The 16,999-nt window shown below is 35.7% G+C and overlaps 1 protein-coding gene across 1 annotated transcript in view; it reads left to right on the top strand.

Annotated features, from left to right (window-relative positions):
• The window catches only part of NUS1 (NUS1 dehydrodolichyl diphosphate synthase subunit), a 29,887-nt gene extending 14,569 nt beyond the window's left edge, over positions 1-15,318 (top strand). Inside the window, exons 2-5 of the mRNA XM_017497233.2 lie at positions 1,230-1,355; positions 2,077-2,226; positions 10,656-10,755; positions 14,119-15,318. Of these exons, the coding sequence (XP_017352722.1) occupies positions 1,230-1,355; positions 2,077-2,226; positions 10,656-10,755; positions 14,119-14,209 (467 nt within the window). The 3' untranslated portion in view covers positions 14,210-15,318. The remainder of the gene's footprint in view (positions 1-1,229; positions 1,356-2,076; positions 2,227-10,655; positions 10,756-14,118) is intronic.
• Positions 15,319-16,999: the final 1,681 nt, after the last annotated feature.

Raw genomic sequence — 16,999 nt, 5'->3', positions numbered from 1 at the left:
CTTTCTGAGTTCATCTCAGCTCAAGTCTTATTTTATAAAGCCTTCCTCACCAAAGGAGACCACTTTTGCTCCTTTTGTAACTATTGTTGCACATATACTTCTGGCTTGGCATTTGTATACAGTATATTCAGCAAATTCTGTGCTCTGTGTGTGTGTGTGTGTGTGTGTGTGTGTATATATGAACATATTTAATATATATAATATATAAAAATATATATCAGTTCTCTTTGTAGAATTTCCAACTTTACCATATATTTATATATTATATATATTAAACATCTATATTTAAAACAATAGATATATAAATATATGGTAAAGTTGGAAATTCTACAAAGAGAACTGATTTGAAGGAAAAGATGTTTTAAGCAACTATATGGGTGTGTGTGTGTGTGTATTAGCCTGTGTTCTTTCTCCCAGTTATTTTGTTGAACTACTTTAAAGTCAGGCCTGACTGAGAGTACAGAGTAGGAACAATTGATAAAGATTAAAAAGGCAGTGCCCACTAGAAAGCTGTTGTCAAAGACTTGTTGCTTTTTTTTAGAGCTCTTACTAGTTTTACATTAAATGTATGTCACGTAGTTCCTTTGTCTTTCTCAATAACATAACAGTAGTTAACAGTGTTAACTGTTTCCTGCATAGAAGGCCATACATTGTTTTATGTATTTTATTTCTGTGCTTTGTTTTAATTTGTAAATTGTTACTTTTTCTGTTCTCTACTTTTTACATGATCCATATTACTTCCTCTTAAGATTTAAAAATCTAATTAAATTGAGGCTATAGTATTTAATGCAAGTAGTAAATATGCAGAAAAAGTACATTACACTGTGAATGAGGAACATACAGGCTGTAGACCACTGCTGCAATTTAAATTTCTTGGAAAAGACCCTTAAAGAGGTTAGGCCTCAGTTACTGAAACCATAAAGATTTTAAGTAAGTGATCTTTTAAAATTCCTTTCTAATTCTAAATTTCTGTCATATTCACATGCTACTACTTAAGTAGTTACCTCTTTTTTTTTTTTTTTTTTTTTTTTGCTAGAAGCCAGACGCTTGTATTAACAAAGTTTTCTTGTCATATTTTCCTTTTAGATTCTAGTTTAGGACTAGTCATTACAGCTTTGTTTGGCATTTGCTCAGTTCTGGATCTAGTGTTTTCACAATAAGCATTCATTAATCATTAAAGAGGAAAAATTAACCTAGTTGTGATTTGCTTGCCTTTTTCTTTTTTAAAGGTATTTTCAAAAGAAATAATTCCAGATTGATGGATGAAATTTTAAAACAACAGCAAGAACTTCTGGGCCTAGATTGTTCAAAATATTCACCAGAGTTTGCAAATAGTAATGACAAAGATGATCAAGGTAAGCATGAGTATATAAATGAGCATATAACATATGAAGATGTGTGTTTTGTGTTTCATGGCAATTTCTGTCACCAGGCACATTTTCTAACTGGTTCCACAGAGAATCCATAGAATGGATACATTTGTAGGGATATTGAAATGAATATATAACTAGAGGTACAACTGGTTGTTCTATGGGGTGAGGAAAGAAATTGAGCCTTTACTAGACAAGAAAGAATTTGCGTGTCTATAGATAAGAATTTTGCAGTTATCCAAGAATCCTATCAGTTGTAAAATAGCTCCTATGGAACCAGAATTGATAAAGGTGTGTATGCTATAGGCAGTGTGTATTCCAATGTAACAGTTTTCCCTTACGGTTTTTATTTTTTCTTTTATTCTGTATTAACTGCTAACTGTATCACAATTCTAGGTAAATTTTAGATGTGTGAAAATTTGTTAGCTGCTTATAAAATTTCTGTTTTCTAGAGGATGTAGTCACAATACATAGTCATTCTGAACGCTTTGAAAAGAAGGCAGTGTATGAATATGTACATGGATGTGATTTGGGGTACATGAGTCCTTTCAGAGGAAAGTAGCTAAGTATGTTTTGATATTGAAATTGGAGAGCTTAAAGAACTGTGTGTTTATTTTGCTCTAAACTTAATGTTTCTTAAAACTGATTTTGAAATATACCTGTAAGATCGTGTTTTTACACTACATTGTTTGTTTTTTTCCTCCAGTTTTAAATTGCCATTTGGCAGTGAAGGTGCTGTCCCCAGAAGATGGAAAAGCAGATATTGTGAGAGCTGCTCAGGACTTTTGCCAGTTAGTAGCCCAGAAGCAAAAGAGACCCACAGATTTGGATGTAGATATGTTAGGCAGTTTACTTAGTAAGTTTTATTTATATATATACATATATGTATGTGTGTGTGTCTGTGTATGTGTGTTTAGTTTTGTCACACAAGGATACAGTATGAAAAAACATTTACATTTCTTTCACTCTGTAAAGCCTGATTCTTTTTGGTGTTATACCTGTTATAATTCTGCAATTTAAAGACCCTTGTGTAAATGATTTCAAGACAATGAGATTTGTAGCCACTCACTTGCATGAGGATTTAATGGTAAAGGGGAGGACCTTTGAGGATCTTTTTTGCAGGGATGTATATTCTTGAACATAGGACTCTGCTTGCAGCCTTCCTCTTCCTCTTGCTTTTTAGTTTGAACTTTCCCTTAACTTTGAACTTAATATCTTTTTATGAGGTGATCCCAGGAATATAATCTTACTGTTACCCATGATTCCTTTTTCATTCTTTCTGTGATGCTGTACCAAATATACAACTGTCTTTGTCATGTTATACCAAATACAACATTTTTTCTTCAGCTGTTTAAAAAAGCTTTTGGTTTGCTTGTTCTCTCTAGAGAATTCCTTCTAGGACCTTTTTGCCTGAATTTCATGGTCCTTCTTGTTTACTAGCATTAGCCTTGATCCTTTTGAAAGACAATCTCCCTAATAAATTCATGTTCATTAATAGTTTCTATAGTCATACAGTTTTAGACATTATTTTTTTATTACTTACAGTATCCATTTACTTATTAGTTATGTGTTTTCAGGTTGGGTGGGGTAGCTCACACTTGTAATCCCAGCATTTTAGGAGGCTGAGGCAGGTGGATCACTTGAGCGCAGGAGTTTGAGTCCAACCTGGGCAACATACCAGGATTCTCTCTCTACGAAAAAATAAAAAATTGGCCAGGCATGGTGGCTCACACCTGTGGTCCCAGCTACTCAGGAGGTTGAAGAAGGAGTATAATTTGAGGTTTGAGTTCGAGAGGCAGAAGTTGCAGTGAGCCAAGATTGTGTCACTGCACTCCAGCCTGGGTAACAGAGTGAGACCCTGTCTCAAAAAAAAAAAAAAAAAGAAAAAGAAAAAGAAAAAGAAATGCATTTTCTGTGTAACTTACTTACTAACTGTCCATTTTTTGTTTCTTCCACTTTGACATATATCCATCACAGAGCAAAGTCAATCTCCCGCCTCTTTTTTTTGCTGACTTCCTACTTTTGTTGACTACTTGCTTCTTACCCTACTCTTATATTCTGTACTCTGTCATCTGTCATTGTCTCACTATATTCAGGCTCATTGAGTAGTAGACCATTGTGGGGGCTCTGCTCAGAGGTTACTGGGATGTTGACTGTTTCCTATACCCTATGATGCTCCAGTGAGAGAGTAATTTTATAGGGACATTCTAAAAGTTGATGGAGATCCAAAGATGACCTTCAGGTAGTCCATGGGAAAGCTCTAATGTTTATTAAGCTCAGATGTTAACTGCAGGGATTCTAGGCTCGTGATAAACGAAAATGTACATAATTCTTAACTCATTAATTTGACAGAAATGAGCACTCTGAATACCATCACCTCCAAAGTTCTCCTGTGACTGCATTTAGTCCCCATTCCTGCCCCCTAAACCAACAACCACTAGTCTGGTTTCTGACTATACTTTTGCTTTTTCTATAAATTTTATGTAAAAGGAATCGTACAATATATAGTCTTTTATGTCTTGCTTTGTTTACTTACCATAATATTTTTGAGGTTCATCTGTGTAAAATGGTTAGTCATTCCTTATTTTTTATGGTGAGTAGTAGTTTCTGGATATACCACATTTTGCTTATGCATTCATCAGTTAATACACATTTGGTTTGTTTCTGGTTTTTGAATAATGCTGTATGACCATAGGTGTGCAAGTTCTTATGTCGACATTTTTCTTTTTTTTGAGCAGACTCTTAGTAGTAGAATTGCTGTATTGTATGGTGAATGAATGCTTCACTTTTAAAGAAATTGCCAAACTTTTTTTCCTAAATAGGCTGTACATTTAACATCCCTACCAGCAATATTGAGGGTACTAGTTTCTCCACATCCCTGCCAAGACATGATATTGCCAGCTTGGTTTATTAAAATTTTAGCCATTCTACAGTGGGTACAGCAGGCCTTGGGTGAGATCTAGTGCTATGCTGGCTTCAGATCTGATCCAGCTTGGTCCCAGTGATGGTGGCCATAGGGGTGCTTGTGTCACCCCACCTCCAGCTCCAGGTGACTTAGCACAGAGAGAGATACTCTGTTTCATTAGGAATAAATAAGGGAAGAGAACAGGAGTCTCTGCCTGGTAATTTTTCCGATCTTACCCAAGACGACCAAGGCAGTACCTCTGTGAGTTTTCAAGAACCACAGTGTTACTGGGCTTGTGGTGCCTCCTGATGCTTAGATAGGGTCACATCATCCAAGTCCCTTAAATACCTGGAAAGCCTCCCAAGAAGGATGGGTACAAATGAGCCCAGACTGTGAAACTACAATGAATACCTAAGTCTTCAGTGTCCAGACACCTAGGACCAACCACAATCATTAAGACAATCCAGGAAAACATAACCTCCCCAAGTGAACTAAATAACACACCAGAAACTAATCCTGGGAAAGCAGAGATATGTGACCTTACAGATAATTCAAAATAAGTATTTTGAGGAAATTCAAAGAAATTCAAGATAACACAGAGAAGAAAGTCAGAGTTCTATCAGATAAATTTAACAAAGAGGCCAGGCGCGGTGGCTCACACTAGCACTTTGGGAGGCTGAGGCAGGCAGATCACGAGGTCAGGAGATCAAGACCATGCTGGCTAACACAGTGAAACCCCATCTCTACTAAAAATACAAAAAAATTAGCTGGGCATGGTGGCATGCGCCAGTAATCCCAGCTACTCGGGAGACTGAGGCAGGAGAATTGCTTGAACCCAGGAGGCGGAGGTTGCAGTGAGCCGAAATCGTGCCACTGCACTCCACCTTTGACAACAGAGCGAGACTCTGTCTCAAGAAAAAAAATTTAATAAAGAGATTGAAATAATTAAAAAGAATGAAGCAGAAATTCTGCAGTTGAAAATGCAGTTGACATACTGAAAATGAAAAGGCATGAGTCTCTTAATTGCAGAATTGATCAAGCAGAGGAAAGTTTTATAAGCTCGAAGACAAGCTATTTACAGATACGCAGAGGAGACAAAAAAGAATGAAGCATGCACACCTACAAAATCTAGGAAATAGCCTCTTGAGGGCAAATCTAAGTTATTGGTCTTAAATAGGAGATAGAGAGAGAGAGATGGGGGTACAAAGTTTTTTCAAACTTAGAGAACTTCCCAAACCTAGAGAAAAATATCAGCATTCAACTACAAGAAGATTATAGAACACCAAGCAGATTTAACCAAAAGGTGACTACTTCAAGGCATTTAATAATCAAACTCCCAAAGGTCAAGGATTAAAAAAAAAAAATGGATCCTAAAAGCAACAAGAGAAGAGAAACAACATACAATATAGGTCCATTATGTCTGGCAGCAGACTTTTCAGTAGAAACCTTACAGGCTAGAAGAGAGTGGCATGACATATTAAAAAAAGTGCTGGAATAATAGTATGCTCAGTGAAATTATCCTTCAAACATGAAGAAGAAATAGACTTTCCTAGACAAACAAAAGTTAAGAGATTTAATCAACACCATACCTGCCCTGCAAGAAATCCTAAAGGGAGCACTTCTAATCAGAAAGCAAAAGATGTTAATGAGCAATAAATCATCTGAAGGTATAATTCTCACTAGTAATAGTAAATATGCTATTACAGCAGTGTAACTGTAATGTGTAAACTAGTCAAGTAAAAAGATTAAAAGATGACTCAGTCAATAATAACTACAACAGCTTTTGAGGACATAGACAATACAATAAGATATAAATAATAACAGAGTCTTAAAATGGGGAGATGAATGTAAAGTACAGTTTTTATTTTTGCTTATTTGTTTATGCAAGCAGTGTTAACTTGTTATCACCTAAAAATAATGGGTTATAAGATAGAATTTGCAAGCCTCATGGTAACTTCCAATCAAAAAATAAGATACACAAAAAATAAAAAGCAAGAAATTAACTCATACCACTAGAGAAAGTTACCTTCCCTAAAAGGAGGACAGGAAGGAGGTAAGAGGGAAAAGAAGCCCACAAACAACCAGAAAACAAATAACAAAATGGCAGGAAGTCCTTATAGTAATAGCATTGAATGTAAATAGACTAAATGCTTCAATCAGTGGCCTGATGGATAAAAAGCAAGACCCAATGATCTGTTCCCTACCAGAAACACACTTCACCTATAAAGACACACAGAGACTGAAAAATAAAGGAATGGAAAAAGATATTTTATGCCAATGGAAACCCAAAAAGGGCAAAAGTTACTATATTTATGTCAAGACAAAAACTCTAAGAAGAGACAAAGAAGTTCACTATCTAATGTAAAGGGATCAGTTCAGCAAGAGGATATAACAATTGTAAATGCATATGCACCCAACGCTAGAGAACCCAGATATATAAACCAAATATTAATAGAGCTAAAAAGAAATAGAGCCCAGTACAATAATAGCTGGAGACTTCAACACCCCACTTCAACACTGGACAGATCAAGATAGAAAATCAACAAAGAAACATTGAACTTAATCTGCACTATAGACCAAAGGGAGTTAATAGATATTTACAAAACGTTTTATTCAATGACTGCAGAAAATACATTGTCCTCATCAGCACATGAAAGATTCTCAAGGAGAGACCAAATGTTAGGCCACAAAGCAAGTCTAAAACATTCACAAAAATTGAAATAGTATCAAGCATCTTCTCTGACCGCAATGGAATAAAACTAGAAATCAGTAACAAGAGAAATGTTGCAAACTATACAAGCACATTGAAACTAATCAGTATGCTCCTGGATTATCCGTGGGTCAATGAAGAAATTAAGGAAATTGAAAAATTTCTTGAAACAAGGTAATAAAAATACAACATACCAAAACCTTTGGGATACAGCAAAGCAGTACTAAGAGGGAAGTTTATAGCTATAAATGCCCACATCAGAAAAGAAAAGAAACAAACAACCTAAGGATGTAGCTTGAAGAACTAGAAAAGCAAGAGCAAATCAAAAGTTAGTAAAAAGAAAAGAAATAATAAAGATCAAAGCAGATATACATGAATTTGAAATGAAAAAACATATACAAAAGATCAAAACAGAAATTTGGTGTTTTAGAAAAGAAAAAATTGAGAAACCGTTAGACCATGAAAAAAAAAAAAAAACACAGAAGACCCAAATAAATAAACTCAGAGATGGGGAGAAGATATTGTAACTGGTACTGCAGAAATTCAAAGGATCATTAGTGGCTACTGTAAGCAACTGTATGCCAATAAGTTGGAGAACCTAGAAGAAATAAATTCCTAGACACATACAACCCAGCAAGATTGAACCATGAAGAAATCCAAATCCTGTAGAGACCAGTAATAAGTAACAAGATTGAAGCTAAAGTAATAAAAAGTCTTAGAGCAATGAAAAGCTCAAGACTTGATGGGTTCATTGCTGGATTGTACCAAATATTTAAAGAAGAACTAATACCAATTCTACTAAACTATTCTGCACAATAGGAAGGACAGAATGGTTACAGATTCATTCTATGAAGCCAGTATTACCATGTTACTAAACCAGGCAAAGACACATTAAAAAACAACAACAACAACAAAAAACTATAAGCCAATATCACTGATAAATGTTCATGAAGAAATCCTCAATAAAATAAAGGCAAGCCAAATTTAACAATATGATAAAAAGATCATGACCAAGTGAGATTTATCCCAGGGATGCAAGGATGGTTGAACATACACAAATAAATGAATGTGATATATCATATTGACAGTATGAAAGTTAAAAGTCATGATCATTTCAGTTGATACTGAAAAAGCATTTGATAACATTAAACACTTTTATGATTTAAAAAACCCTTAAAAAACGGGGTGTAGAAGGAAATATTACAACATAACAAAAGCCATATATGATGGACCCATAGCTATTATTCTGAATGGGGAAAAACTGAAAGCCTTTCCTCTAAGATCTAGAACACAAGGATGTCCACTTTAACCACTGTTATGCAACATAGTATAGGAGGTCCTAGCTAGAGCAATCATACCAGAGAAAGAAAGAAGAGGGATTCAGATTGGAAAGGAAGAAGTCCAAGTATTCTTGTTTGCAAATGATATGATCTCAAATTTGGAGAAACCTAAAGATTCCACCAAACAACTATTAGAACAGGTAAACACATTCAGTAAAGTTGCAGGATACAAAACCAACATACAAAAATAATCAGTAGCATTTCTATATGTCAATAGTGAAAAATCTGACAAAGAAGAAAGTAATCCCATTTACAATAGGTGCAAATAAAATTAAGTATCTAGGAATTAACCAAAGAAGTGAAAGATCTCTACAATGAATACTATAAAACATTGATGAAAGAAATTAAGGAGGATACCAAAAAAAGGTTATTTCCTGTTCATGGATTGGAAGAAGAATCAATATTGTTAAAATGTTCATACTGTCCGAAGCCATCTGCGGTCAATGCAATTCCTGTCAAAATATTAATGATGTTCTTCATAGAAATATAAAAAAAATCCTAAAATTTATATGGAACCACAAAAAGACCCAGAATAGCTAAAGTGAAAAAGAACAAAACTGGAGGAATCACATTACCTGATTGCCAGTAGTTACCAAAACAGCATGGTACTGGCATAAAAACACACATACTAAGGAAACAGAATAGAGAATCCAGAAACAAATACATCTGCAGTGAACTCATTTTTGACAAAGGTGCCAAGAACATACAATGGGGAAAACTAGTATCTTTAATAAATAGTGCAGAGAAAACTGGATATCCATATGCAAAAGAATGAAGCTAGAACTCTATCTCTTTGATATATAAAAATCAGAATGCATTGAAGACTTTAAGACCTCAGACTAAGAAACTACTACAAGAAAACACTGGGGAAGCTCTCTAGGACATTGAACTAGTCTAAGGTTTCTTGACTAATACCCTGCAAGCGCAGGCAACCAAAGCAAAAGTGAACAAATGGGATCACATCAAGTTAAACAGCTCCTGCACAGCAAAGGAAACAGTAAAGTGAAGCGACAACATAGAGAATGGGAGAAATTATTTGCAAACTACCCATCTGACTAGGGGTTAATAACCAGAATATGTAAAAAGCTCAAGCAACTCTATAGGGAAAAAATCTAATAATCTGATTGGGCAAAAGACATGAATAGGTATTACTCAAAAGAATACATACAGATAGCAAATAGATATATGTTTATGCAAAGATGGCTCAATATTATTGATCATTGAAGAAATGCAAATGCAAATCGGATCTACGTGAAATGGCTTTTTTCTAAACAACAGGTAATAACAAATGCAAGTGAGGATGTGGAGAAAGGAAATCCTTGTACCATGTTGGTGGGACTGTAAGTTGGTACAGCCAGTATGGAGACAGTTTGGAGGTTTCTCAAAAAACTAAATATTGAGCTACCATATGATCCAGTAATCCCACTCACTTTGTGACAAGTCTGAACAATGTCTCTTTCCTGTTGTCCTTACCTATAAAATGAGAAGGTAGGACCAGATGATTTAGAGTTCTTTCCAACTCTAACATGCTACCTGTTCTGTTTTTGATACTTTGTCCCTCCTGCCCCCAAGCTTAAAGGACCCCTTCATACCCTCTGGAGAGATACTCTGTATTCTCATAGGTTCAGCTACTTCCTAGGTTATCATGATCCCCATATATACCCTTATGCTTTCTTTTTTTTTCCCAAGTCAGGTCTCATGTGGAAACCACTTCATGAAAGAGATAAAACTTGACCTTGCCCCTGCTGAGGCCAGATGCTTGGTCTCCTTTTCCTCTCTGAGGCTGCTCAGGCTCTGAGGAACATTGAAGACATTTGTAGTATATAGCTAGGAGTTGATCTTTTTGGGTTCATGGCTGTAAAACGAGGTACATGAGAGAAGGAAAGAGAATAGATACTTTTAAAATTTCCCTTTCATCTCTGAAGTTATTCAATTTTGTGGCTAGAATTAAGCAGTCATGCCCTTAGAACAATAGTACCTTTCCCAGGTTTCCAAGAGATCACCTACATTGAATCTTAAAAGATACATGTGATTTTGGGGACGCCTATTAGGCATAGTGTGGGAGTTTGGTTACCCCTTCTTATCAGGTAATCAATCCAGTTAAATGGACTTTTGAGAAAATTTCCACATTTGGAATGAGCATAGATATTAAAATACGTATTAGAGAGTTATGAGGGGGGGCATGGAGACATACAAATAAAACTTCGGAAGAAAACAGGTAGTTTAAGAAGCCAGTTTGATTAAGAGATTTTGCCCTTGGTCTGTGTGTGTTTGTGTGTGTGTGTGCACACAGTGCATGTTAAGTTCATGTGTGCTTCTTTATTTCCAAGGTTCAAATGGTTGTCCTGATCCTGATTTAGTATTGAAGTTTGGTCCTGTGGACAGCACATTAGGCTTTCTTCCCTGGCACATCAGATTGACTGAGATTGTGTAAGTAATTAAAAGTATACTGACTTTGTTTCGATTCAGCAAGTATTTCTTGAGCTCAGCACTGTACTAGATCTGGTGGGGATTTCCAAAGAATTATAAAATTCGATCCTTTACCTCAGTTATTTCACAGTACCACTGGTAAAATAAGGTCATACATAAATGAGTTAGACACAAAAGCGCATATAACTGTGCAGATGTTTGGTATTGCCACTAATTATCTTAAAAGATCAGGAGTGAGAGGTAATTGTAAAAGGTGTGGCTTGATCTGAGGATAAATAAAATGGTTTCCATATTTAGAGAAAAGGTGAGGCGGGGGGGTAGGGGTGGGGGGAGAAATCCTGGGGGCGTGTTTTGAAGAAATAAGAGCAGACAGTGTCAGCCAGTAGTATGAGATGAAATCAAATAGTTCCGAGATGTCAAGGCTCAGAAATCTTTAAATGCCAGCATAAGAAATGTGTATAGTGGTAGGCAGGCAATAGGAAGACCTGTTGAGCCTGCATATGATGTGGGAATGGTGATTTTGAAAGATTTGTTTAGCAGCTTATGCACTAGAGTGGATTGGATTTGGGAAAGGATTAGATAAAAAGACAAATGAAGAGGCCATAACTATAATTTAAGGGAGAATACATGGAGGAGAATGAAATTCTCTTATTTAGAACAGTTTAGGCAAACTTTTTCTATAAAGCGCCAGATAGTAAATATTTTAGGCTTTGCAGTCATTTATAATTGTTCCTCTCTGTTGCAGCTATACGTAGCTATAGCTATACATAGCTGTGTATCTCTCTATTGCAGATATACATAGCTATAGCTATGTATATCTGTAATAGAGAGGAGCAGTTACAAGTGCTCTTCTGTTTAGCTATATCTTAAAAGATACCAATTATCTTTTAAGATAATTAGTGGCAGTTATCTGCTGATATAGCTAAACAACCATGGATGATATGTAAACAAGGGTCCTGATCATGTTCTGATAAAACTTTATTTACAGAGTCAAGTATCAGTCTCCTGGGCTGTATTTGCTGACCCCTGATTTAGAACAAAGGAGAGACATAGTAGCCTTAAAATATATTTAAATTCCGGGTCTTAGAAGGAGAATATTACAAATTCTCTCTCTCATGACAAGTGTTTACCAAGTATAATTGCAGGCCTAGCACTTTACTAATTGTAATAAAGTTAGAGAAGAGATGAAATGGCTCCTAAGTTTTTAAGCCTAAGTGACTAAGTAGTTAGGATACTGAGAGGAAACCAGAAAGTGAAGGTAATATTCATTTTTGAGGGGAAGATGCAGATGATTTTGAGGCCATAGTCTATTTGGATGCATATGCTTAGTGTAGGACAGATAAGGATGTAGAATTGATGCTTTGAGTGAGAAGTCAAGGCTAAAGATGTATGTTTGGGTATCATCATAACCTAAGAAGTGGTTGAACCTATGAGAATATAGAGTATCTCTCCAGAGTGTCTGAAGGGGTCCTTTAAGCTTGGGGGCAGGAGGGACAAAGTATCAAAAACAGAACAGGTAGCATGTTAAGAGTTGGAAAGAACTCTAAATCATCTGGTCCTACCTTCTCATTTTATAGGTAAGGAAAACAGGAAAGAAACATTGTTCAGGCTTGTCACAAAGTGAGTTAGAACCCAGATCTCCAGACTCAGAGTTTCTTTATGGTTGGTGTAAGTTTCTGTTACATGGTTTTCTCCAGCGGTTTTCAAGTCATTTCAGTTGGTCTCCAAGTATGGCAGCAGTGATGCTGTGTACCGTTGGGAGTGGTTTGGAGGGAAGAACAGATAGATCTTGGTTTGAATCTTGGCAATGCAGCACGATAACGTGACTTTGGAAAGTTATTTAAACTTCTGTATATTTGTACAAAGGGCATGATAATGTGGAGTTGAGGATTTAAATCTGACAATAGAGAAGATACAATGCAAATAACAGGCTCTTCGTTTAACCTATGTACATGTCTGTGATAGCTATATCACATTATACTGAGGTTTGCTTTGTATTTGTGTACCCTCTGTGAGACTGAGCACTCTGATGGCAGGGAAAATGTTTTAATCATAATATAGAGAGGGAAAGGGCAGGACTCTGACAGAACAGACTGATAAATCGCAACAGAGCTTCTGAGGCACTGAGGGGTAGTGGCACTCTGTTTATTGAAGAGCTATAGGAGATGAGGATGTTGATTGAAGGGGTAAGAGGAGGCAGACTTAGGAAAATGGAGAGTTGGAGGACATTTGAAGCAAGCTTTAGCAAGAAGAATGCATTAAATGTGCTCTTTGAACATATTATTTCAGTGGCATGAATAAGACATAAGGTTGATAACAGAGATTATTAAGAGATGATGAGGTGACTTGTTTCAGAATTTTTGGCAGTCATAGGAAGGATAAAGAAATGTATAGCTAAAGAGAACCACAGAGTCAGGCAGGAGTCCTTTCATGGTAGGTTTGTTCAGTCTTTTTTTTTGTGGTGCACACGACTTTCAGACTCAGAATGTGACTCTTCTATTCTGACCAGCTGTTTGACTCTGATACAGTTTAGAATTTCCAGGCCTCATTATAAAGCTGTATAAATTACAGATGTTTTTCATGTTACTTATTGAAAATTAATAATTACTTATAATTTATGTCATAAAGGGAACCTTCTGATTGTGCATTCAGCCTATCTTTAAAGTGCTTATTTTCACACTGTAATTACCCTTGAGTAATTGGAAATGGTGGAGGTAAGTGTTGATTTATAGGTTGCTTACAACATGACTACAATATATCATCATGTTTGGATGCTGTGTGGCTCTGCCTAACATTAAGCCTGACTTTCCTAAATTAAGTAGTACTGGCTTTACTCTGACCAAAAGGAGTTCTTCAAGTGGATTTAAATGAGATCCTTTATACATAGACCTCCACCTTTGCATTAATCTAAGCTTATGGGTTAACAAGTTAAGAATCTCTGATTACTAGTTGCTTTTCTCTTCTTGTAGAAAAGGCATATTAGTTTTTTACTTGAACTCTTTCACAATGAGCTGAATGATCTTAGTAGAAGTGGCTTGGCATATTCTCCTTATAATTTACCTTCAGAGCAGAGGGAATACCTATCTTCAATAAACACTCGTCAATAAACAGCAAGTGCCACTACCCCTCGGTGCCTCAGAGGCTCTCCGCTATTTCCCTGTCTGTTCTGTCAGGGCTCCATCCTTCCGGTCTCCATACTATGACTAAGACATTTTCTTGCCTGTCTTGGTCCTGTCTGGTAGAGGACAATTTCGGGTATTCTATTCTTAACCTGTTTTTGGTCCTTATCCTCTGGTTCCCTCCTACATTACATACAGTGTATATCTATCTAATTGCTTTTTTTCCCCCATGTTTTCTTTTCAGCTCTTTGCCTTCCCACCTAAACATCAGTTATGAGGACTTTTTCTCTGCCCTTCGTCAATATGCAGCCTGTGAACAGCGTCTGGGAAAGTAGTGGTCATAGGTTGCATAATTTGATTTTAGGCTTATGGAGGAAAGGACCTAAGTGACTCTGATGTTTACAAAGCACCCTGTACACACTAGTTCATAATCCTCATAATTTATCAGCAAATACAAAAAAGTGTCTTACTTGAGATTGAGTGAGTGTGTGTGTGCGTGCGTGTGTGCACGTGCACACATGTGCACGTTTGTATGTGTGGAAATAAACTTATAAATGGGGACGTATTGGAGAAGGAAATATAGAGACCTACAACTTTGAGCAGATAGCAACGATGTTTTAGGAACTGGAATGTCACACTTAACGTTTTCAGCTCCAGCTACTTCCCTGTTTTTGTGGGGAGAAGAGGGCCTGGAAGAACTTTTCACGTTGTGTTTGATGGGAGGGGAATAATTTTTGTTCAGTCCTTCTTAGTGACCAAATTTTAATTTTTAAGAATAATATATTGACTTACTGAATTGAAGCATTCTGAGTTTAAAGGAGCTCCAGAGGAATGGAGTTCTGTGTTGCTCATGTGTTAAAAGCTTGCTCACCTTCGGAGAGAGCAGAGGGAATACCTATCTTCATATATCCGTCCATTTTCATCTCTTTATTATAGTCAAACATTGTGACTTGAGAGTGTTGCTCTGGTGTCTGCATTCTGGGTTATGAAGATTATTTGAAAAATAACTCTTAATTGAAATATAGACTTTAAAAAATTTAAATATTGGATTAGGCAGTCGAAAAAAGCAAACAAGCATAAAAGGTGAATATGCTGTAATCTTAAAAGTAAAGATGGAGAACTCATTTTAAAAGGAAAGTAAGTTTTGTTTTCCTTTTTTGTTTGATGGGCAGCATGCCATATTATAGCCAAAGTTGGTTTAAAAAATATTTTCACCAACTATTTTTATTTAAAATAAACATTTGAGGGAAGTTACTAAGGCAGCTTTTTTCCTCAAAAGTAACCTGTTACTCTTTGGAATAGCACATTTTAGGGCCGTGGTTAATGCCTGAGACTTTTACTCAGTAATCCCTGATGATTACTGTGTATAAAAGGATTGAAGGCCTCTGTGGGGAATAAAATATTACCAAAGTCTATAAAAATAAATTTTACATGTTCTCTTTTATGACAGAGCAGCACTGGTTCTGTTATTTTTAAAATGAATAATTGACTTCTTGATAGGTGTCTAATATTTCTTCCCTCACTGCTGATTCTTAGATAGAAACCATTCTTTATATTTGATAGACTGTTTTCAGAAAACCCTTATCAACAAGTGTATAATAGTTATCTAAAACCGTACATTTAGAATGGAGCAGTTTAATACTAGATCTCAGAAGTTTGAAAAATAGCAAAGAAGACTGGATTTGAAAAGCATGGTCTACAATTCCATGTCAAATTCTGAAGCTATGAAGGATAAATGTTTCAACGCTGGATTATGAAACCCCATTTATGATTTTTAAAATACACTTGAAATAAAAATGATTAAACTAAATTTTGGTCCAGTGACATTACTTTGCACTGCATCGTCCATTATACATTGTGTAAGACTTTGTTTTTGTTTTAATTTATTACTGAGAGTTTTGTGTGAAGCCACAGCATATCTAATCAGAGAATTTGTTTCCTTATACTGTGATTATGTTATATTGAGGCATTTCTAGTGCAGCTTGAGACTGAATTTATGCCTTTTATAAACATGACAGGTATAAATGTCTTATAAACATTCTGGAGTATGTATAGCTTTAATGAATGAAATTTAATGGACCTGATAAAAATGAAGGGATTTAATCTTTGTTAAAGTGAAGTTAGTCAAATACATTACCTACTGGAATATAGCCCAAGCCACTAAAGGTTTAATATTTGCATTTTTGTACTTTTATTTTCTCATTCCATTAATAAGTATATACTTGAAAGTACATCTGTAGCCTGTGACTTGGGTTTCTTGAAGTTCTAGGAAGAGACCCTTACCACAAACTACTAGGATTCTGATTTCAATTATAGGCATTCCAGAACCTTCTCTGTATGAGTTCACCTGCTAGTACAGTCTCCACAGCTTGAATGCCATTGGTTGTTCTATACTTCCTGCCAAAATCATCACAAGTTGTGCATCATCAAGGCTCCCTTTGCACCCCAAGAAAAACTGATAATTTTAAACAAAAGTGTGTGTCTTTATTTATATTGGAAAATACTGTCTTTAAATGGTTTCTTCTTGACACTCTCCACAATGGAAATATTATGCCAAATTAAACTTATTTTATGGATGGCAGCTTGGAGCATAGCAGGAAGTTGGAGGATTTGAATTCCATTCCCAGTTTTCATTGTGTTTTGTTTCTTAAAACTATAATAATTGGTTGCTGTTACAAAGTTTAAAAGGTGGTTTTAATGTGAATTGCAAATTCTGGTATAGTGTGACTAACGCTTAAGAATGCCTGTCTTTGAGAGGAAGGTGTTATAATATTAATGAACAGTGCCAAATACACTGTGCATATCTACAATTTAATCTTTGAATGTATGTTACTGGGTTAGCTCCTTCTTCTGTGTGATGGTATCATGCATAGAGTCAATCAAATCCTTCTGATGTTTTGTATGGACTTTGACAACATGTAAATTATGTGTAAAGCAAGTTTTTATGATTAAGGAATCAAATTTATTGAATTTTATTATTGAAAGTTGAAACTTAACATGTATGAACAAAAATCAATAAAAATATGCTCTTTTCATGGACCTATAGTATTATGTGAATGCTACATTTATTCTGAACACTTAGGGGTTGCAAAAATATAATAAGAAATGCATATGGCTAGATAGCA

This window comes from Cebus imitator, unplaced genomic scaffold (genome assembly GCF_001604975.1).
Source record: "Cebus imitator isolate Cc_AM_T3 unplaced genomic scaffold, Cebus_imitator-1.0 Scaffold11, whole genome shotgun sequence".
NCBI lineage: Eukaryota > Metazoa > Chordata > Mammalia > Primates > Cebidae > Cebus > Cebus imitator.
This window is presented reverse-complemented; position numbering and strand designations above follow the sequence as displayed.